The 24418-nt window shown below is 44.8% G+C and overlaps 1 protein-coding gene across 1 annotated transcript in view; it reads right to left on the bottom strand.

Moving 5' to 3' along the window:
* SNX6 (sorting nexin 6) overlaps positions 1 to 24418 on the bottom strand; it is a gene marked incomplete in the record, with an annotated part of 1213439 nt that overhangs the window by 259324 nt on the left and 929697 nt on the right. The window contains 1 exon segment of the mRNA XM_044074093.1: positions 4006 to 4092. Coding sequence (XP_043930028.1) covers positions 4006 to 4092 — 87 coding nt within the window.

Here is a 24418-nt window from a genome sequence, read left to right as displayed (position 1 = left end):
CATAGGCAGACAAGGGTAAATCCTGGTCATCAGAGAAGACAGAAATTTCAGAATCCTGGTCAGAAGTATCATAAGCAAATTCAGTCCTAGGTCTCAGAGGGGGAAGGTTGGCTTCCCCTGATTAAAGTAATAAGGTCTTCAGCCATTCTTATCATTTGTTTTCTAGGCATAGAGGCCTGACCATGTGGTCTGGGCGTCGGTTTAAGGCATGGTTCGAGTTTTAGGCCTTGAAGAAGATGGCGTAGGTTTAATATGCAGGTCAGTAGGCCTGAATACACCCTCAGAAGCCGGTGGCTGCACAGTGGCTCTGGGCCCATCAAAGGTAGAGACATCCGCAGGTTCCAAAGTTGAAGCATCTCACGGCATATCAGACTCCAAATGGGTCTCAGTAGAGGCCTGCGAATCTGAAGTAGCAGGTATCAGGGGCTGCGAAAGCGCCTCACTGAGTACTGGCGAACTGGTGACTAGCTTAGGAGGGGCGTCGTCGGCAGCTTTGGACCTAGGCGGCCTGTCTCTGTCTTTATCTTTGCGTTTTTTCGGAATGTCGGTAGTTGGACGGCTTACCGAAGACATATCTGGATAATTGAACAGAGTATCAAAACATTTAGAAGCGAAAATGTACGGACGACGAATAGTTTGTGGTTTAAATAAGGCACAAAACAGACAGCGAGGTACGTTGTGGTCAGGGCCTAGACAAGGAATACAGTACGAATGAAAATCTTTATGAGGTATTTGCTTTCGACAAGAAATACAATTATTGAGTTTTACTGACATTGGTTTAGAGAAAGAAAAAGTTTCCCTAACGGGGTACTTAGCTTTAGTTGAAGACTTCGGTTCTGAAACTCGAAAACGAAAATTTCAGGAGTCGGCCAGCCGGCATTTACGAAATGCTTCTGCTTCAGGCACCGCACGGCAAGAAAGATTGATGTAATGGCGTTGGCTGCATGCTTTATACCCCTGACTACCTGACGTCACGGAAGATGAGACAGCAACTGACAAAGGACCCAAGACTTTGTTAAACAGGCCGACTGAGGGCTACTGCAAGCAGATAACCCAAATGTGATGACTGCAACAGTGAAACACAAATAACATCATTCCCCCTCCAAGAAAAAGGGAGGGTGTCCACTTTCCAAGCCAGAGGACATGAGGCTCTGGTACAAAAGAGAGAAAGTTGCTTGTTCAAAAGGGAGGCAAAAATATCTACCGGAGGAGTACCCCACTGGTGGACAATGTCCAGAAATATATCTCTGTGAAGCATCCACTCATGTCTCTATGTCAGGGACCTGCTCAGTTTGTCACAAAGTTCTGTTCCAAAGGAATATAAACAGCCTGAAGAGTCACTTTATAGAGCCAGATACCAAACCTTAAGTGCAAGTCTGCATGAGAGGTAGCACAGGTGTCCCCACTCCCCCCCCTTGCTTATTGATGTACCACATCACTGTGGTATTGTCTAAAGATTTTGACAGGCCCTGGAATGAACAGAACATGGAAGGCCTAAAGAACAAGGAGAGCTCTCATCTCCTTGATGTTGACATGGTCTGCTCTCTTACAAAGGGACCGAAGGCCCTGAACCTTTAGACGGCTAAAAGAAGCCCCCTATCCCATGTCTGAAGGATTCAAAAAAAGTTTTGAAGAGAGGAGTGGGGGCTAAAAAAGGAAGCCCTGGGTTGACAGTTGATTAATTCACCACTGAAGCTCTAGCTTGAGGCACGGAAGAAGGGTAACTAGGAAGTCCAAAGGGCAAGAGTGCTGAAGTCATACTGACTTTTAGGAACCACTGTAGCTTTCTCATATGAAGCCTGGCTACAGGAAGCATAGGAATGGTGGAAGCCATGTACCCCGAAGTGCTTAGAAACTCCCTAGCTGTAACTAAGAATTGAGGAAGGGACTGAAAAAAAGGCAGAGTCAAAGCCTTGGGAGACGGCAGGGATGCCAGCATAGGAATAATATGCAGCCTGCAGCTGAAAAAAACATGAGCCTGAGAAGTAAGGAAGGATTTCTGGAAATTTATTTCAAATCCTAAGCTTTACAAGAGGCAAACAGCAGTGTCTCCAGAGAAGAAGCCTGAATAAGCAGGTCGTCTAGGTAAGGAAAAATCTGTATCCCCCTCATCTTGCAAAAGGCAATCAAAGGAGTAAGGCATTCGGTGAAAATCCTTGGGGCAATAGAGATGCCAAAGGGCAAAGCAGAGAACTGAAAATGCAAGGAAGAAACAGAAATGCAAAAAAAAAAAAAATAAAAAAAAAAAAAAAAAAAAAACAGGAACAGAAACTCCTGGGGAGGGGGGGGGGTATTCAAGGCCTTGAGTGCATGAACAATCCCTGTGTAAAATCCTGCCATTCATGCTAAGGATCCTTACGAGCAGAAGTAGGTTTTTGTTTTTCTGCTTCTTTTTCAAAGGGATTTCAGCCAACACAACAAACAACATAGTGGGAATCTCCTCTCCAACAATGATCTGCAGAGCACTCCCTCAAGTCTCTTGGACATGACCAGTCACAGTTCCCCTTCAACATGATCGAAGATGGCAGATGGTGTTCGGACTGGTAGCAAAGAAGTTCTGAGGTAGGTACGTCTGTACATGACCTTTATGCCCTACGCTGAGAGCTGGGAGCATACATGGGACGTACAATGTCCTTAAAATCCCAAGGCTGCAACAGACATCTGCAGAATCTCCAAGGATGTGCGGGAAGCCAGATCCATATCAGCCTCAGAAATGGTTGTGGCAGAGGAATCCAACGGAATAACTGGAAGAACCTCCAGGCTTTCACCAGCCTCGAGAGATATGTCTGGGGGAGGTAATAAAGCAGCCGAATCTGATCTAACTTTTTAGTCTTCTTCTTGGCAGACAGCTGACCCACCTGGCTGGGATAACTCCGTCACTGCAAGCTACACCAACAACTTATGACATCTGTTCTCTAATGTAGATGGACAAGGAGGACAGACGACTACAAAGAATCTTAGGGACGAATGCTTGACAAATCAGGCACGACATATGGCTGTGAGAAGCACCCAAGCAAAACAAACACTGCTTGTGATGGTTCTTATGGGGAAATCAGTCTCCCACCCTGACATTTTCTCATGTAACCTCACAACAAAATTAAAGAAATCAAGGATAAGAAGAAAACTCCCAATGGGGCACGTATCTGAAGCTGTATGGTAACCAGCAGATGAAGGAGCATTCAGACCACTGATCGAAGATGGCGGGTGGCGTTCAGACAGGCAGCAAAGAAGGGACGTAGGGACGTCTGAACGTGACCTTTATGTCCTACGCCGAGAGCTGGGAGCATACATGGGATGTACAACATTCTTAAAATCCTAAGGCTTTGGCATCCTGGCCGGATGTTGGGCTGCCCTTGGCAGGGGATCCCTTGAGTAAGGAATACTGCAACAGTGATATGGAAGGACAGAAAAAGATTTATCTAATGACTTGGCACCTAAAAATGTGTGTAAGCGTGTCTCAGAAAGGAAGGGAATTATGGTTCAGAAAACAAAAGACTGCATCCCTTCTTGTTCTCAATTATGACAAAGATCAAGGATAGCACTGTGGAGAAATTGTAGTGTACACCTTTGTAAAGGACAAGGTACAAATCTACCAGCACACTGCATGGTAAACATGAACTGCTAGGACAAATTCAGACCAGGGAAATGGATGTTGAAGACTGTGCCTTAAATCCCTCAGCCTCTGCAGGCAATGTATTTCTGCTTCAGAATAAGTACTACGAGTCAAACTGTTTTGGAAAAGAACACAAGTGGCACATAGAAAAATTAAAAGTAGAGCCCCACTTGATGCAAGAACAGTTTTCATAACCTGCTCATTTCTGTAACACAAAGGAAGAATTCTTACATGGCCACCTGGAAGAAAGCAAAACATGCAAGTTTACATTACGTCCAAGGTAAGCTGACCTACTGTTTTACTTGGTATGTAAAGGAAAATATTATCTTTACTACTACAACACTCAATGATGCCCTGCAGTTTATTTACTAATAAATATTAAAAAGAGTTACCTTAGCAGCTTCTGATTCTCTTAAGTAATACTTCAGGAGGTCTGACAACTTTAGGTCCTCATCTGCAGCGACCCGTGCTTCAACTTTCTACAAAGCAACAAACATTTATAAAGTTCCATACATGGTCTGTCTACATTACATAGGAATTTTGTTCTACATTAAATAGAACTTTTATTAGAACAGAAGAAATCATGTTATTACTACTCTCTTTTCTCATCAGTAATTAGATATGCAAGGTTTTGCCCTCCCTACTTGGAGATTTCTGGAACAATTAATATGAACATGTACCTTAACTAAAACACACACATCAAGCACGTCAGTCACCTCTACAATTCAAGTGTGTCAGGTCTAATATCAAAATAACACTATAGAATTAATACAAGTAAAATTTCTTTGCGGTCACAACAACAAACTGCTGCTGCTGGCATATGCATTTAAAAAAAATAAAAATATAGAACAGAGTTAACCAACCCACAGCTTCTGCTGCAAAACAGGAAAACAACACAAGGACAGAGCCAAGCTAAGCCAACAATAAACAGCAAGTCTAGCTCAGAAAATGTGAATAGGGATGTACAAAAATATTTAAGAAAGAAAGATCTGGTTATTGCACCGATGCACAGAGAACATAGATGATCTAAAAGGGGAACTCCCATTAGAGGGGGGTGGGAGTGTGTATATACATATGGAGTCGCCCTCCCTCCACTCCAATATGGCGTTTTTCACTGAAGCTCTTACAGGTAAGCAGCATACGCACATTCCACAGGTGCATGTTGGGCACTGCATTACAATGGGACAACATTGAACCCTTGAGCCCACCCCATTCACCCCACCCCCTAAACATGCACACTGAGCACTCAAAAATTAAAAAATAATGAGGGCAACCACATAATCACAAGGACATATAAATATATACCTGTATAAATGACAAAGAACTTCAACAGCCATGGAATGAAGAAGCCATACAAACACAAATAGGTGGGTAAATGAGTCTCACTGAAAAGGAATCTCTGGTATACATAATAGCTATGTTCTTTTTGTACCAGCTGCTCTATGAAAACCACTTTCCCTGATGACTCCAATGATTTGTTTCATCCTTTCTACCATTCAGCATATGACATTTTCTTACAAATGTCCCTGGCTGAGAAATGGACACACTCATGACACATGCAATGAAATTAGGTTATTACTCAAACATGCTCATACCTTACCCCGCGACTCTCAGCTTGTTCCTCACTACTGTTAAATACCAACATGCAAATCAAGAACAAGAAAGATATGGCACCACACTGCTAACAAATGTCACACAAGCACATACTTATTTGACACAAACTGCAAAAGCCAGCTGTAAAAAACGTCTATATCCATGAAGACAACAAATGGATAACCCCCATATATCACACTGTCATTCTTTATAGATAAAACACTTGTGTAAAATCTTATAACTATAGATGTCTTTCTCTTCTATATGCTGCAGTATTCATTACATGAGGAAGACCGTCTCTGGCTGACTCACACATCTGGCCAGTATACCAAAGTCTAAACGCTACTTTAAGGTACGTGCAATGGCACACATCACTTAGATTGCGTCGGCCATAAACAGATGTCAGGTATAAAGTGGACGTCAGCAAGTACCTACCTCAGAAAGTACAGTTGTGTACACTTACCATAAATGCAGATATTCGAGTGTATTCACTGTTGCAGTCATTACACTTGTTATCCTGCTGGCAGGCTACCCTCAGTCGGCCTGAATTCCAAAGTCTAGGTCCAGCGTCGGTTGCTGTCGCCTCTTCCCTGACGTCATTGCACCAGGGGTATAAAAGATGCAGCAGACTCCATTTTCTTCAGTTTTTCTTGCCCCAGATGTCAGGTGCCCCCAAAAGGGAAGGCTAAAAATATGCCAATAAAGCATGCATGCACCAAAATATATAACACCTTCATCTACAAGCAAATACACCACATAAGTTGTACAGATTAGAGAAGTGTAGATAAGTTGCAGCAGAGATATGGGGGATGGTGGGGAGGTAACCTGGACTGCAACAGTGAATACACTCGAACATCTACATTTATGGTAAGTGTACACAACTGTACTATGTTCTTCGTGTTTCACTGTTGCAGTCATTACACTTGGGTTGAATCCCAAAGCTATGGTTGGGAGGCTGGAGCTAAATAGTGTTAGAAGCGGCTATGAGGCCCTGCAGAAAGTACAGTTGTGTACCTACCATAAATGTAGATGTTCGAGTGCATTCACTGTTGCAGTCATTACACTTGGGTTATCCTGCTGACAGGCTACCCGCAGTCGGCCTGAATTCCAAAGTCCTGGTCCGGCGTCGGTTGCTGTCGCTTCTTCCCTGATGTCAGTGCGCCAGGGGTATATAAGTGGCATCCGACGCCATTTTCTTTAGTTTTTCTTGCCCCAGATGTCAGGTGCCCCCAAGAAGGTAGGTAATACATATTGCTTATAAAATCATACAGTAAAATAAAAACAATACCTTCATCTACAAGCAAATACACCACATAGGTTGTATAGGTTAGAGAAGTATAGATAAGTCCCAGCAAAGAAAGGTGGATGGAGCGTGGGTAACCTGGACTGCAACAGTGAATACACTCTAACATCTACATTTATGGTAGGTACACAACTGTACTATGTTCATCGTGTTTCACTGTTGCAGTCATTACACTTGGGTTGAATCCCAAAGCTGAGGTAGGGTGGATGGGTCTAAATAGGATTAGGCGTGGCTATGAGGCCCTGCAGAACTGCAGTGGCAAAGCCTGCTCTGGATTTAGAGTAAAGAGGTAAGTGGTAATGCTTGGTAAAAGTGTGCACTGAAGTCCAAGTTGCAGCCTCCAAAATTTCCTTGGTTGGTACTCCTCTGAGAAAGGCTGCTGAAGTGGCTGCTGCCCTGGTAGAATGTGGCCTAATATTCTTAGGCACTGACTTGCCATGTTGTGCATAGCAGAAACGAATACAGTGTCCTATCCATTTTGAAATAGTCCGCTTTGAGATAGCCTTTCCTTGTGATCCTGCAGCATATGCTACAAACAGTTGCTCAGTTTTTCTAAAAGCTTTTGTTTTATCCAAGTAGAAGCATAGCTGCCTGTGTATGTCCAAAGAGTGCAGAAGTCTCTCCCCTTTATTCTGGGGATTTGGATAAAATGTTGGCAAATGAATGGTTTGGTTAAGAGCCACACTGGATATTACCTTTGGCATAAATGTTGGGTTTGTCTTTAGTGAAACCCTGTCCAGATGAAAAATGATAAAAGGTTCCACTGCCATTAATGCCTGTAACTCTGAGACTCTTCTTGCTGAAGTTATTGCTAGGAGCAGAGCAGTTTTCCATGACAGGAATTTTACATCAGCTGTATTGGCTGGCTGAAAAGGAGGCAGTGTGAGCTTTTCCATGACAAAGTTGAGGTCCCATGTAGGTATCGGTGCTCTCCTTGGGGGTCTTATGTTTTTTGCCCCTCTGAGGTACTGTCTTAGCAGTGGATGAGAGAAAATAGGAGGTTCCGTATTGTAATGAGCTGAAATGGCAGAGGCATGGATCTTAATTGATGAGAAGGATAGGCCTTTGTCAAGCATCTCAGTTAGGTATTGTAAAATCTGAGGAATATTTGGAACAAGTGGTTAGTCCCTGTGCCTGGTTCCAAGCACAGAACCTCTTCCATTTTTCTGCATAAGATTTCCTGGTGCTGGGCCTCCTGGCTTCCAAAATGACATCCATAACAGCTTTAGAGAGAGGTGTGTTCTGAGTGGCTATATTATTTGCCATGCAGCCAGATTTAAGGTTCTGAGTTGGCTGTGCAGGATCTGATTGTTTTGTTGAGTCAGAAGATGAGAAATTTGAGGTAGAGTCCAGGCTGGGCCTTGAGACAAGCTCTTTAGGATTGGGTACCAGTGCTGGCTTGGCAAGTCTGGGGCAATCAAAATCATTTTTGGCTTCTCTCGTCTGACTTTTAGGACTACCTTGGGAAGGAGAGGCAGTGGTGGAAAGGCATAAACTGTTAGGGTTTTCCAGCTGAATGATAGAGCATCCACTTTCCATGCTTGTGAGTGATAAGTCCTTGTGCAGAATCTCTGTAGTTGGCAGTTGTGAGGGGAGGCAAAAAGATCTATGTCTGGGCATCCCCATTTCCTTGTTATCATGTTGATGAAGACCTGTGGATCTAGTTTCCACTCGTGAGGGTCCATGAGGTTTCTGCTTAGTTCGTCTGCCAGAGTATTTTTCTTTCCTGGCAGGAATTGTGCCTGCAGATGTACTTGATAGGTCAGTGCTGTGTTCCACAAAGTCATGGCTTGCCTGCAGAGGGGGTAGGAATGTGTGCCCCCTTGCTTGTTTATGAACCATAACTGTAGTATTGTCCGTCTTTAGTAATAGTTGTCCTGGATGTAGTAGATCCTTTAAGGCTGTCAGGGCATTCTGTACAGCTAGCATCTCTTTTTGATTGATATGACGATGCATTTGGTCCGTGGGCCACGTGCCCTGAATACATTTTCCTGCCATGTGTGCCCCCCAGACATAATTTGATGCATCTGTTGTTGAGTGTCTGCCTGGCTGTGAGTAAAGTGAAAGGCTGTCTCTTGTTGTGGTGACAGGCCAGTGCCCACCATCGAAACTCCTGTTGCAGGCAGGGAATAAGAGTTATTATTGTTTCCAGGCTGTGGCAATGTTGAGTCCAAACACTTTTTAGATACCATTGTAGCTTCCTCATATGCAGTCTTGCATATGGAATTAGCAGGATGCCATGAAGCCCAAAGCCTGCAGAATTTTTCTGGCAGGTAGCTGGGTCTTTGTTGCCATCATTTGAAAGTAATGAGTCAGTTGCCTTTGCTTGTCTGGCGTGAGAGAAGCCATCTGGGCAGTTGTATTTAAGCTTGCACCCAGGAATATTATCTCTTGAGAGGGCACTAGTTTTGATTTCTGTTCGTTTACTGTGTACCCTATGCAAATTAGTAATCTTTTTACAAACGCCAGATGCTTTAGTAGAATGTCCTTGCTCTCTGCTTGAATAAGGCAGTCTTCCAAGTAGGGATATATTTGAATTCCTTTTTGTCTGCAAAATGCAATTACTGGTGCCAGGCATTTTGTGAAGACCCTGGGTGCAGTAGATAAGCCAAAGGGCAGTGCAGAGAATTGGTAATGCATTCAGCCAGCTATGAATCTGAGGTATCTTCTGCAAGATTGTCTGATTGGGACATGCAGGTATGCCTCTGAGTTCCAAAGTAACTAGCCAAGCCTTCTTGCCCAGCATGGGTAGAAGTTGCTGCAGTGTCAAAATTTTGAATTTTGGAACATCCAGGAAATTATTTAGAATAGACAGGTCCAGTACTGGTCTCCAGGCTTTGTCTTTTCTGGGTACCAAGAAAAGTCTTGAGTAAAATCCTTGCCCCTGTTCTTGCTGTGGTACTTTTTGAATAGCCCTCATGTCCATGAGAGCAGAAATTTGTTTTTGTGCCTCTGCCCATTGATTTTGTGGCAGGTCTGGCATACCCTTTGACCTTGGTAGGGTGTGAAAGTGTTACCTGTAACCCTGAGAAACAATATTCAGAACCCATTTGTCCTGGGTGATCATATGCCAATTTTGTGAGAAAAGTGCTAGGTTTCCCTATAAGGGTGCTGCCAAAAGGTAAGTGCTCGGCATTTGTAGAGGAAAGTCATTGGGACCGTTTCCTTTAAGGTTGTGATTTGTCCGCTCCGCCTTTGGGGGCTGAAGCACCTCACTGTTTAGGTCTGTATGAGCCTTGGGGCTGGGATCGGCCTCTTTGTGGCCTGTCTGACACTGGAAAGGACTAATTTTTAGAAGGCCAGTTTCTGCTAAATCTTGGTGGCTGAACCTGTAAGACATCCTTTACTGTCTGCATTGATTTTGCTTTATCCTCCATTTTCTTTAACACCTCTTCTGCCTTAACACCAAACAAAGTATCATGCTGTAATGGAGCATCCAATAATTTTGCTTTAACATGATCAGGTAACCTCTGTTCTTTTAACCAAGCATGTCTTCGAATAACAGAACCTGTAACTGCGGCTCTGCAAGATGCCTCTAATGAATCAAAACCACATTGCAAAGTATGCTTTCCCACTTGTTCAGCTGCATGCAATAAGTACTGCATTTCCTTGTTTTCAAGACATTCAGAGCTTGTAAGCATTTAATGGTTTAACAAAGACATTAGGTATTGTTGATATTTAAGCATATGAAACTGGCAGTTTAAAGCCCTTACAGCTAAGGTAGCAGATGTGCAAATATTTTTCCCCATCTGTCCAGTGCTCTAGAATCCCTATCAGAGGGAACAGGGTTTTTTTGCAGTGGAAGCCTTGACCCCTTTGGGACCCTGAGAAATAGTTTCTGGATCAGCAGCAGGGTTTTTATAAAGAAATTTATGAGAATCTGGAACCCTGTAGTACCTATCTGGCTTAACTGGTGCAGGGGTTAAAGAATCAGGAGTCAAACTGGATTCAGTAAAAACATCAACAATATCTAGTACAGGGGAGATAACAAGAGGCCTGTGCTGAGGCAGTAAAAGAAAGTCTCTGAGCCTTTTCTTGGATTCTGAATAATCCTGGCTCTCCCAATGGAAATGTTCCCTCATGGTGTGCAGGGTTTCCCCAAAAGAGTAGTCCTCAGGAGGAGAGGCTGAAGGGATAGATTCTTCAGCATCAGTCCTCATAGGGAGGAAGAGAATATCCCTGTTCTGAAGAGGAATCAGAAGAAATATAAACCTGGTCAGAGGAGTCATAGTCAGTGTCTTGCCTAGGCCTTTTATCAGGAGGGGGATGGGAGCCCCTGATCAAAGTAATTAGGTCCTTGGCCATTTTGAGCATCTGTTTCTTTGGCATGGATGACTGTCCAGGAGAATGCTGTACTTGTTTCTTGTCTTTAAAGGTGTTTTAGTCTTTGTCTTGGCTGCTGAAGAAGTATTGATAGTAAGCTGTGTAGGTCTGAAAACACCCTCAGAAGCCGATGCCTGCTCAGCAGCTCCGGACCCATCTGAGGGAATTGTTTCCGTAGGCCCAATACCTTGAGTTTCCAGAGGCCTAGCTGTCTCCACATGGGAGTCGGAGGCGGCCTGTGGCTCTGAGGTAGCGGGTGTCAGGGGCTGCGAAAGCGCCTCACTGAAAACCGGCGAACCGGCGACTGGCCTAGAAGAGGCTTCATCATCGTTTTTGGACCTTGGATGCCTGTCTTTCTTTGTCCCTGCGCTCTTTATGGACTCCGGTCGTCGGTTGTTCCGACGGCATTACACAGTTGAACCTTCGGCCACACTAATGAAAAACAAAATCGAACAGATGCTTAACAGTGCATTGGTTGAATCTAGCACAAAACCAACAACTAGCAACGTCGTGGTCAGGGCCTAGGCAAGGAATACAGTAAGAATGAAAATCCTTATGAGGTATTTGCTTCCCACAAGAAATACAATTGTTAACAATTACTGACATCGGACTGGAGCAAGAAAAAGTTTCCCCAACGGGGTACTTAGCTTTATTGAAGACTTCGGATCTGAAATTCAAAAATCTCAGGAATCGGCCGACTGGGACTTGCGAACTGCTTTTGCTTCGGGCACCACGTGGCAAGAAAGACTAAAGAAAATGACGTCAGCTGCATCTTATATACCCCTGGCGCACTTTAGTCAGGGAAGAGGCGACAGCAACAGATGCTGGACCAGGACTTTGGAATTCAGGCCAACTGCAGGTAGCCTGCCAGCAGGATAACTCAAGTGTAATGACTGCAGCAATGAAACACGAACATCTGAAGTCACAAAGCCTGCCCTGGATTTAGAGTAGAGTGGTAAATGATAGTGCTTTGTAAAGGTGTGCACTGAACTCCAGGAAGCAACCTCTAAAAAGTCTTTGGTTGGTACTCCCCTGAGGAAGGCTGCTGAAGTGGCTGCTGCTCTGGTGGAATGTGGCCTAATGCCCTTAGGCACTGGCTTGCCATGTTGTGAATAGCAGAAACGAATGCAGTGGCCTATCCACTTTGAAATAGTCTGCTTTGAGATCGCCTTGCCTTGTGATCCTGCAGCATATGCCACTAGTAGTTGCTCTGCCTTTCTGAAAGCTTTGGTTCTGTCCAAGAAGAAGTGTAGCTGTCTGTGCATGTCCAAAGAATGCAGAATTCTCTCCCCCTTATTCTGTGGGTTTGGATAAAAAGTAGGCAGATGAATAGTTTGGTTAAAGGCCACAATGGACACTACCTTAGGCATAAATGTCGGGTTTGTCCTCAGAGAAACCCTGTCTGGATAAAAAATGATAAAAGGTTCCACAGCCATGAGTGCCTGTAGCTCTGAGACTCATCTTGCAGAGGTTATTGCTAGGATCAGAGCGGTTTTCCAACACAAAAACTTTATATCAGCTGTAGCTACTGGCTCAAAAGGAGGCAGGGTGAGTTTTTCCAAAACATAATTGAGGTCCCATGCTAGTATTGGTGATCTCCTTGGAGGCCTTAAGTTTTTGGCTCCTCTGAGGTACTGCCTTAACAAGGGATTAGAAAAGATTGGTGGCTCTGTATTGTAATGAGCCGAAATGGCAGAGGCATGAATTTTAATTGATAAAAAGAATAGGCCTTTGTCCAGCATCTCAGTTAGGCATTGCAAAATCTGAGGAATATTTGGTACAGCTGTGTCAATTCCTTGTGCCTGGTTCCAAGCACAGAATCGCTTCCATTTTCCAGCATAGGATTTTCTAGTACTAGGCCTCCTGGCTTCCAAAATTACATCCATCACCACTTTAGTGAGAGGTGTGTTTTGTATGACTACATTATCCGCCATGCTGCCAGATTTAAGGTCTTGAGTTGGCTGTGCAGGATCTGATTGTTCTGCTGGGACAGTAGATGAGGCACTTGAGTTAAGGTCCAGGCTGGGCATTGAGACATGTTCCTTAGGCTTGGATACCAGTACTGGCGTGGCCAGTCTGGGGCAATCAGTATAATTTTTGGCTTCTCCTGTCTGACCGTTAGGAGTACCTTGGGGAGGAGAGGCAGAGGAGGAAAGGCATAAACTGTTAAGTTTTTCCAGCTGAAAGATAGGGCATCCACTTTCCATGCTTGTCTGTGATAAGTCCTTGTGCAGAATCTCTTTAGTTGGCAGTTGTGAGGTGAGGCAAATAGATCTACGTCCGGGCATCCCCATTTCCTTGTTACCATTGCTGAAGACTTGTGGATCCAATTTCCACTCGTGGGGATCCATGAGGTTTCTGCTTAGTTTGTCTGTATTTATTTTTCCTGGCAGGAATTGTGCCTGCAGATGTATCAATGCTGTGTCCCACAAAGTCATGGCTAGTCTGCAAAGGGGGTAAGAATGAGTGCCTCCCTGCTTGTTTATATACCACATGATCGTGGTGTTGTATGCCTTTATCAGTAGTTTTCCTGGATGAAGTAGGTCTTTGAAGGCTGTCAGGGCATTTTGAACAGCTAGCACCTCTTTTTGATTGATATGTAGATGCATTTGGTTTGCGGACCATGTGCCTTGAATACATCTTCCTGCCATGTGGGCTCCCCAGCCATAATCCGATGCATCCGTTATTAATGTCTGTGTGGCTGGGGGTAGAGTGAATGGCTGTCCCTTGCTGTGGCTGGGGGTAGAGTGAATGGCTGTCCCTTGCTCCGGTGACAGGCCTTCGCCCACCATCGAAACTACTGTTGCAGGCAGAGTATGAGAGTAACTATTGTTTCCAGGCTGTGGCAATGTTGAGTCCAAACACTTTATAGGTACCACTGAAGTTTCCTCATATGCAGTCTTGCATATGGAATTAGTAGAATGCAGGATGCCATGAAGCCCAAAGCCTGCAGAATTTTTTTTTCTTTGCAGATAACTGGGCCTTTGTTGCCAACAGTTTGAAATAGGTAGTCAGATGCCTTTGTTTGTCTGGCGTGAGATAAGCCATCTGGGCAGTTGTATTTAAGCTTGCACCCAGGAATATTCTCTTGAGAGGGTACAAGTTTTGATTTTTGTTCATTGACTGTGTACCCTAGGCATGGTAGTAATCTCTTTGCAAACGCCAGATGCTGTAGTAGAATGTCCTTGTTCTCTGCTTGAATGAGGCAGTCATCCAAGTAAGGATATATTTGTATTTCTCTTTGTATGCAGTATGCAATTACTGGTGCCAGGCATTTTGTGAAGACCCTGGGCGCAGTAGATAAGCCAAAGGGCAGTGCAGAGAATTGGTAGTGCATTGAGCCAGCTTTGAATCTGAGGTATCTTCTGCATGTTTGTCTGATTGGGATATGCAAGTATGCCTCTTTTATATCTAAAGTCACAAGCCAAGCCTTCTTGCCCAACATGGGCAGAAGCTGCTACAGCAACATTTTGAATTTTGGAATATCCAGATATGTGTTTAGAATAGATAGGTCCAGTATTGGTCTCCAGGCTTTGTCCTTTCTGGGTACCAAGAACAGTCTTAAATAGAATCCTTGTCCCTGCTCTTGCTCTGGTACTTGTTGAATGGCCCTCATGTCCATGAGGGATGAAACTTGTTTTTGTGCCTCTGCCCACTGACGTTTTGGCAGGTCTGGCCAACCATTTGCCCTTGGCAGGGTATGGAAGTGAAACGTGTAGCCTTGTGACACTCTGTTTAAGACCCATTTGTCCTGGGTTATTATGTGCCAATTTTGAGAAAAAAGTGCTAGCTTTCCCCCTAAAGGTGCTGCCAGAAGATAAGTGCTTGGCGCAGGCAGGGGGAAGTCATTGTGACTATTTCTTGCACGGCTGTGATTTGTCTTCTCCAGTTTTGGAGGTAGAAGCACCTCATTGTTTAGACCTGTACAAACCTTGGGGCTGGGATCTGCCTCTAGGGCATCTGTATCTGCCCCTTTGTGGCCTGTCTGAAGCTGGAAAGGACCAATTCTTTGTAGGCCAGTGTCTGCTAAATCTTGGTGGCTGTACCTGTAAGAAATCCTTGACTGTTTGCATAGATTTAGCTTTGTCCTCCATTTTCTTTAATACCTCTTCTGCTTTAACACCAAACAAAACATCATGCTGTAATGGAGCATCTAATAATTTTGCTTTGACATGATCAGGTAGATTTTGTTCCTTTAACCAAGCATGCCTCCTAATGACAGAACCCGTAACTGCGACCCTGCAGGAGGCCTCCAGAGAATCAAAACCACATTGCAAAGTATGCTTTCCAACTTGTTCAGCAGCATGCAATAAATCCTGCATTTCTTTGTTTTCTGCACATTCGGAATTTATCAATATTTTCTGTTTAAGCAGTGACATTATATATTGTTGATATTTGAGGATATGAAACTGACAATTTAAAGCCATTATAGCCAAGGTAGTAGAAGTTTAAATCTTTTTCCACCATCTGTCCAGTGCCCTAGAGTCCCTGTCAGAGGGAGTAGGGTTTTTTGCAGTGGAAGCCTTGACCCCTTTGGGTCCCTGAGAGATAGTTTCTGGGTCAGCAGCAGGGTTTTTGAATAGGAATTTATGAGAGTCAGGAACCCTGAAGTACCTGTCCAGCTTAACAGGAGCTGGAGGTAAGGAGTCAGGGGTCAGACTGGCCTCTGAAAATACATCATCTACAATGTCCAACACAGGTGGGATAGCTAGGGGCCTGTGTTGTGGTAGTAAAAGGAAGTCTCTGAGCCTTTTCTTAGATTCTGAATAATCTTGGCTCTCCCAGTGGAAATGCTCCCTCATGGTATGTAAAGTTTCCCCAAAAGAATAATCCTGATGAGGAGAGGCTTAAGGGATAGATTCTTCAGCATCAGAATCCTCATAGGGAGGAAGAGAGTATTCCTGATCAGAAGAGGAATCAGATGAAATAGAAACCTGATCTGAAGATTTATATTCTGTCACCTGCCTAGGCCTCTTATCAGGAAGGGGATGGGAACCCCTGATCAAAGTAATTAGGTCTTCGGCCATTTTGAGCATCTGTTTTTTAGGCATGGAGGCCTGTCCATGAGGCTGTTGTACTGGTTTCTTTGTCTTTGAAGGTGCTTTAGTCTTTGCCTTTGAAGCTGAAGTCGCTTTAACATATAATTGAGTAGGTCTTAAAACACCCTCAGAAGCCGATGCCTGCTCAGCGGCTCCGGACCCATCTGAGGGAATAGTTTCCGAAGGTCCAATACCTTGAGCTTCCATCGGCCTGGTCGACTCCACGTGGGTGTCGGTAGCGGCCTGCGAGTCTAAAGTAGTGGTCGTCAGGGGCTGCGAAGGCGCCTCACTGAGAACCGGCGACTGGCTTAGAAGACGCCTTGTCATCCGTTTTAGACCTCGGATGCCTGTCCTTTTCTTTGCGTTTCTTGTGAATTCCGGTAGTCGGATGGCTATCTGACGACATTGTATAGTTAAATCTTCTGCCAAAATAGCGAAATGCAAAATCGTACAGACGCTTAATAGTGCGCTGGTTAAATCTAGCACAAAACCGACAACTAGCAACATCGTGGTCAGGGCCTAGGCAAGGAATACAGTAAGAATGAAAGTCCTTTTGAGGTATTTGCTTCCCACAAGAAATACAATTAACTTTTTCTGACATCGGTCTGGAGCAAGAAAAAAAGTTTCCTCAACGGGGTACTCAGCTTTTAGTGAAGACTTCGGATCTGAAATTCGAACACGAAAATCTCAGCAGTCGGCCGACTGGCACTTGCGAACTGCTTTTGCTTCGGTCACCGCGTGGCAAGAAAGACTGAAGAAAATGGCGTCGGCTGCATCTTTTATACCCCCTGCGTACTGATGTCAGGGAAGAGGCAACAGCAACCGACGCCGGACCTAGACTTTGGAATTCAGGCTGACTGAAGGTAGCCTGCCAGTAGGATAACCCAAGTGTAATGATTGCAACAGTGAAACACGAAGAACATCTGAATGCTGCAAAGCACCAGCCTGACAAAAGTGAGCAACATGTAACCAGGGATCAGGCAAGCATCAGGGAGAAGGGGGGCTAGCAATACTGCAGCATATACAAGAGAAGGACAGCTATGGTCACGGGGCTAGCAATACTGTAGCATATAAAAGAGAAGGACAGCTATGGTCACGGTAAGATTTTACACAACTATTCTATGTCCTTCTATTCAAATGCTTCAGTATTCATTACATGAGGGAGAATGCCAATGCTCATGCACAGAAGGAATTGGGAGGAGAAGCAGAAGCATTTTCCGCAAAGCCATGGAGAATAGCTCTGGCAAACCCTGCTCTGGACTTGGATACAACAGCCAATTTGTAGTGCTTGGTGAAAATATGAAGAGGATAAGGTAGCTGCCTCTAGGATAGAAGCTGTATCCAATCCTTTAAATAAGGCCCCAGAAAAGAACATAGCCCTAAGTAGAGCGTGCCCTAACAGGAGAAGACCGATCCTTTCCATTGGCTGAGTAGCAGAAAGAAATAGTTTGAGATCCAAGAAGAAATAGTTTACTTGGAAACAGGTTGGCCCAGGGCCCTTGGGTGATTGGAGACAATCCATCAGACTTATGGATGGGCTTGGTTTTGCACAAACAATATCAGAGTAGTCTGTGAACGTCCAAGGTGTGGAGAATCCTCTCATTGGAAGATTGTGGAAATGGGAAGAAGGTAGGGAGATTGATAGCCTGATTCAGAGATAACTCATTAACCACCACAGGCAAGAAAGCTAGGTTAGTCCGAAAAGAAACCCTGTCCCTATTAAAACAGTGAAGGGAGAAGAGGCCATGAGGGCTTGCAGCTCAAAAATCCTTCTGGCAGAGGTAATAGCGACTAAGAGAACCATTTTCCATGTGCAGTATTGCAGGGAGGATGACACTGCTGGTTCGAAGGAGGCTAGGGTACGTTTTTCCAGGACAAAATTGAGATCCCAAGGAGGAAGCACTGGTTTCCTTGGTGGTCCAATGTGAACTACACTTTTTAATAACAGTTAAGACTTCCAACCTGGAACCTAAGGGAGAAGACATACGTAAGCATACTGAAATGGCAGACACAGATGTACCTTGACTGAGGAATATGACAAGCCACTCTTCATTAATTCACAGAGGTAAGACAAAACCAGTGGCACCTCTACAAAGTGTTTGCAAGTGTTTTTTAAGACTCCAGAAGGAAAACCTCTTCCATTTGGAGACGCAGGACTTCCTAAGTAGTGGGTTTTCTGGCCTTCTGCAGAACTTGTAGCAAGTCTTCAGTATAAAGGTGTTTAAAGGGAATCAAAGCCCCATCACCCACAGAGTCAAATTTAGGGTCAACATTTGTGGATGTGTTAGAGTTTCCTTGTCCTGTGCAAGTCCATTCTGAGGGGTAACTTTTAGTGATTGCCCTTGGCTAAATGTAGAAGGGGAAAGTACAGTTGTGTACACTTACCATAAATGTAGATGTTCGAGTGTATTCACTGTTGCAGTCATTACATTTGGGTTATCTGCTTGCAGGTAGTTTCGGCCTGAAGTCTTGGGTCCTGCGTCGGTTGCTGTCTCATCTTCCATGTCAGGTAGTCAAGGGTATAAAGCATGCAGCCGATGCCATTACATCAGTTTTTCTTGCCCCAGATGTCAGGTGCCCCCATAATGGGAAGCAATTGTATACAAGGTTACACCTCCAACAAAAAGCAAACACACCAGAAAGCTTAAATATAGTAAATAAGAAGAGAAGCCCGAGGACTGGAGGGAGGGTAACCAGGACTGCAACAGTGAATACACTTGAACATCTACATTTATGATAAGTGTACACAACTGTACTATGTTCTTCATGTTTCACTGCTGCAGTCATTACACTTGGGTAGATTCCCAAAGCTAAGGAAGGGAGGAGACAATTAGAGACCATTAGGACCAGCTAATTAGGCCCTGCAAGACTGCAGTGGCAAAACCAGCTCTGTATTTAGAAACAAATTGGCAAGTGGTAATGCTTGGTGAAGATATGTACAGAACTCCAGGTAGCAGCTTCTAGGATGTCCCCGGTAGGAACACCTCTGAGAAAGGCTGTAGAAGTAGATGCAGCCCGTGTGGAATGGGGTCTTATGGGGTAGGTTTTCCATGGTGCTTACAGCAGAAATTAATGCAATAGCCTATCCACTTAGAAATGGTTTGCTTTGAAATGGCATTCCCCTCTGCCCCTGCAGCAAAGGCAACTTGCAGCTGTTCAGATTTCCTGAGAGGCTTAGTCCCATCCAAATAAAATCTAAGTTGTCTGTGCACGTCCAAGGAGTGCAGTATACATTCTCCATTGTTCTGTGGATTAGAAAAGAAGGTTGGCAAATGAATGGACTGATTAAGGGCCACACTGGATACCACCTTGGGCATAAAGGAAGGATTGGTCCTGAGGGACACCCTGTCCGCATGAAAGATGATGAAGGGCTCCACCGACATGACGGCCTGTAATTCAGACTTCCTTCTTGCTGAAGTGATGGCTAGAAGGAAGACTGTTTTCCAAGAAAGGAATTTCAACCCTGCAGTTGCAGCTGGCTCAAAAGGAGGCAGAGTGAGCTTTTCCAATACAAAGTTAAGGTCCCAGGCAGGAGTAGGGACTCTCCTGGGAAGTCTTAAATTTTTGGACCCTCTGAGGAATTGTTTCAGCAGGGGGTGAGAGAAGAGGGGTGGCTCAGTATTATAATGTGCTGAAATGGCAGAGGCATGAATTTTAATAGAAGAGAAGAAAAGGCCCTTGTGAAGCATTTCTGTTAAGTATTGAAGGATATGCTGTAAACTGGGCACTGTTGTGCCCATCCCCTGAATCTGGCTCCAGGAACAGAATCTTTTCCACTTTTCAGCATAGGATTTTCTAGTACTAGGCCTCCTTGTCTCCAGGATGACATCCTGCACTTGCTTGCTGAGGGATGGTATAGGAGAACTCATGTAATTAGCCAGGCAGCCAGGTTCAGGTTTTGAAGCAGGGGGTGCAGAATCTGTCCCTCCTGCTGGGACAATAGGGAAGGGTTCTGAGGCAGGTGCCATGGTTCCAGCAGTGATATACTGCGCAAGAGGGGGTACCATTGTTGGAGTGTCCAGTCTGATGCAATGAGTATTGTCCTTGGTTTGTCCTGTTTGATCTTTAGTAGAACTTTCGAGAGGACAGGCAGAGGGGGGAAAGGCATAAACTGAGAGGTTTTCCAAGGTGAAGGACAAAGCATTCACTTTCCAAGCTTGTTTGTGGGGAGTCCTTGTGCAGAATTTGTCCATTTGGTAGTTCTGAGGGGAGGCAAACAGGTCTATCTCTGGGCTCCCCCCATTTGTTTCTCAAAATGTTGAATATCTTTGGTTCCAGTTTCCACTCGCGTGGGTCCATGATATTTCTGCTTAGGTCGTCTGCCAGTGTAGTTAGCTTGCCTGGCAAGAATTGAGCTCGTAGGTGCACTTGGTAGCTCAAGGCTGTGTTCCACAGAGCCATGGCTAGTCTGCAGATACGGTATGAGTGGGTTCTCCCCTGCTTGTTTATGTACCACATAACAGTGGTGTTGCCCGTCTTCACCAATAATTGTCCTGGAAGAATGTGGTCCTTGAAGGCTGTCAGAGAATTCTGTACAGCTAACATTTCTTTTTGATTGATATGCAGGTGCATTTGACTCGGGTTATATTCGCCCTGAATGCACTGCCCTGCCAAGTGAGACCCCATGCATAGTCTGATGCATCTGTTTAAGGTTTGGATGGCAGGGGGTAGGGTGACTGGCAGTCCCTTGTTGTGGTGGAAGGCCTCTGCCCACCAAAGGAACTCTGTCTTTATAGAAGGAATGATAGGAATCATTGATTCCAGGTCCTGAGAATGTTGGCACCATAGGCTTTTTAGATACCATTGTAGTTTCCTCATATGCAGTCTTGCATATGGAATTAGTAGAATGCAAGAGGCCATAAACCCCAGGAATGGCAGTATTTTCCTTGCAGACAGCTGGGTCTTTGTGGCCAGCAGTTTGAAGTAGGCTGTCAAACTTGTTTCTCTGGCGTGAGGTAGGCCATCTGGGAAGTTGTATTCAAGCTTGCTCCCAGGAATACAATTTGTTGGCAGGGTACCAGATGTGACTTCTTTTTGTTTATGGTGTACCCCGGTGAGGTTAGCAGTTTCTTTACAAATGCCAGATGATTTAATAGTATGTCCTGGCTTTCTGTCTGAATTAGACAATCGTCCAGGTATGGGTATATCTGAATATTTCTTTGCCTGCAGAATGCAATGACTGGAGCTAGGCACTTTGTGAATACCCTGGGCGCAGTAGATAAGCCAAAGGGCAGTGCCGAGAACTGATAGTGCATGTGGTCTGCTCTGAAGCGTAGGTATTTTCTGCAAGATTCCCTTACTGGGATGTGCAGGTAAGCGTCCTTTAAATCCAATGTTGCCAACCAGGCATTTTTGCGTAGCATGGGAAGTAGCTGATGAGTTAGCATTTTAAATTTTGGGATTACCAAAAAGGTGTTTAGGATAGACAAGTCCAGGATAGGATGCCAGGAGTTGTCTTTTCTGGGTACCAGTTAAAGTCTTGAGTAAAAACCTTGTCCCCATTCCTCTTCTGGGACAGGTTGAATAGCCCTGATACTTAGAAGAGAGAGAACCTGCTGTTGAGCCTTTGCCCACTGATTTGGGGGTAGGTCTGGCCAACCGTTTGGGGTTGGTAAGGTGTGGAAGTGGAATCTGTATCCTTGGGAAACTATATTTAAAACCCATTCGCCTTGGGTAATGAGTTCCTAGTTTTCTGCATGCAGGGCGATGTTTCCCCCTAAAGGAGGGGTCAGTTGAGCAGGGCTTGGAAGGTCTAAGGTTAAGTCATTGTGACAGTTTACCATAGGGGGGTGTCTTACTAATTCCAGCTTTGGAAGTGGGAGCCTCCCACTGTTTAGGCCTGTGAGTACCTTGAGACTGAAGCCTGGGTGGTCTGCTGGTCCTGGGTTTGGACTGAGAAGGCATGGAAGAGACAAGAAAGGACCAATTCTTAGAAGGCCAATGCCTACTAAATCTGGGAGGCTGTACTTGCAGGACATCTAACAGTTTGCATAGATTTAGCTTTTTCCTCTATCTTTTTAAGTACTACTACGGCTTTGTTGCCAAACAGGCAGTCTTGGTTTAAGGGAGCATCCAGTAATTTAGTTTTAACATGATCTGGCAAAGTTTGCTCCTTAAGCCAAGCATGCCTTCTATGTACAGACCCAGTGACAGCAGCCCTGCAAGATGCCTCTAAAAAGTCAAAACCACATTGCAAAGGTAACACAGTCCTCTGCATCAGAATCCTCATAGGTAGATAAGGGTAAATCCTGGTCATCTGAGAAACAGAAATTTCAGAATCCTGGTCATAAGCAAATTCAGTCCTAGGTCTCTTAGAAGGGCAAGGTTGGCTTCCTCTGATTAAAGTAATAAGGTCTTCAGCCATTCTTATCATTTGTTTTTTAGGCATAGAGGCCTGACCATGCGGTCTGGGCATCAGTTTTCTAGGCATGGTTCGAGTTTTAGGCCTTGAAGAAGAAGATGGTGTCAGTTTAATATGCAAGTCAGTAGGCCTGAATACACCCTCAGAAGCTGGTGCCTGCACAGCAGCTCCGGACACATCCAAGGTAGAGACATCCGCAGGTTCCACAGTTGAAGCATCTTGCTGCATACCGGACTCCGAATGGGTCTCAGTAGAGGCCTGCAAATATAGCGGGTATCAGGGGCTGTGAAAGCGCCTCAATGAGTACCGGCGAACTGGCGACTGGCTTAGGAGAAGCATCGTAGGCAGCTTTGGACCTAGGTGGCCTGTCTCTGCTTTGCGTTTTTTTCGGAATGTCAGTAGAAGGATGGCTTACCGAAGACATTTCTGGATAATTGAACAGAGTACCAAAAAAGTTTGATGCAAAAATGAACCGACGACGAATAGTTCGACGATTGAATAAGGCACAAAACCGACAGCGAGGGAGGTCGTGGTCTGGGCCTAAGCAAGGAATACAATACAAATGAAAAGCTTTGAGGTATTTGCTTTCCACAAGTAATACAATTGTTAACTTTTACCGAGATCAGTTTAGAGCAAGAAAAATGGATTTCCAACGGGGTACTTAGCTTTTTTGAAGACTTCGGTGCTGAAACTCGAAAACGAAAATTTCGGGAGTCGGCCGACCGGCACTTGCGAACTGCTTCTGATGTAATGGTGTCGGCTGCATGCTTTATACACCTGACTACCTGATGTCATGGAAGATGAGACAGCAACAGACGCAGGACCCAAGACTTTGATAATCAGGCCGACTGAGGGCTACCTGCAAGCAGATAACCCAAATGTAATGATTGCAACAGTGAAACACGAAGAACATCTAATGCTGTCTTGGCCAAAAGGGGGTCACCAGCAAGATTTTTTGTTGTTCCCGCTGAATTTTCAGCAGAACCTTCTAAATGAGAGGGAAGGGGGGAAATTTGTACAGAAACATCCCCTTCATGGAAAGGATGGAATATACCTTCCATGCATTACAAAAACATGGTAGAGCCAGCAAACAGTGGACCAAAATCCATTTATTGAAGGAAGGAGGAAAAAACATGCGGTTTTGGCCGGGCCGGTATGTTTTTTTCCTCCTTCCTTGAATAAACGGATTTTGGTCCACTGTTTGCTGCCTCTACCATGTTTTTGTAATTCCTTGATGCCTTTGAGCCGTGCAGTAGCCGTACGTGCAGAGGTCTGATTGCACTTGTCTACCTTCCATGCCCCAGGACGTGGAATCCTGGCACAATACTTTGGAAGTGGTCTGTTCATGGGGGAGGCAAAAAGATCTATCTTAGGGATACCCAATCGATGGACAAGTGCAGAAACACATCCCTGTTAAACATCCACTCATGGGATTGAATCATGGACCTGATTAGAAAGTCTGCCATAACATTCTGAGGGAATGTAAACAGCCTGGAAGGAAACCTGACTCTGCTGGGCTATGTCTCAGACGTATAATGCCAGGCTGCAGAGGATATAGGTCTTTGCCCTTCCCTGCTTGCTGATGTACCAGAGGACTGTGGTATTGTCTATGAACCACCTTAGGACCACTGGTGAAATCCTGGACTTGAAGATTTGAGGGCAAGGATCAAAGCTCTCATTTTCTTTATGTTGCTATGTTCTTTTGCCTGAGGAGGGGACCACACATCCCCATCCTTCCAGTTTCCCAGTGTAGCACCACATCCTGTCTGACGCATCCGTGCACAGATCCTCGGGGGTTGGAAGTGGTTGAAGGGGTAAGGCCTGGATTTCTGGAAAACTGGAAAATCAACCACTCTAATTCATTTGTCAAACAGGACAGGGAGAGGACAACAAATTACAGAGGGTGAAAGTGTTGTTTCCAAACTCTTCTCAGGAACCATAGAAATTTCCTCATATGTAGCCTAGCAAAGGGAAGCACTGGAATAGTTGAGGCCATGAACCCAGAAAGCACAGGAACTCCCTGGCGGTCAGGGATTGAAGTGATATTAGGTCTTGGAAATATGAGGCGAGAGACAGGATCTTTTCTGAGCGGTAAGCAAGCTATCACTGTGCTTGTCAGGATCCTGCACCCCAGGAAGACATAACCCTGGTAAGGCATCAGGGAAGACTTTTGGAGGTTAATGGTA

The sequence above is a fragment of the Protopterus annectens genome, chromosome 6.part0 (assembly GCF_019279795.1).
Source record: "Protopterus annectens isolate FY-2018-M chromosome 6.part0, PAN1.0, whole genome shotgun sequence".
NCBI lineage: Eukaryota > Metazoa > Chordata > Ceratodontiformes > Protopteridae > Protopterus > Protopterus annectens.
This window is presented reverse-complemented; position numbering and strand designations above follow the sequence as displayed.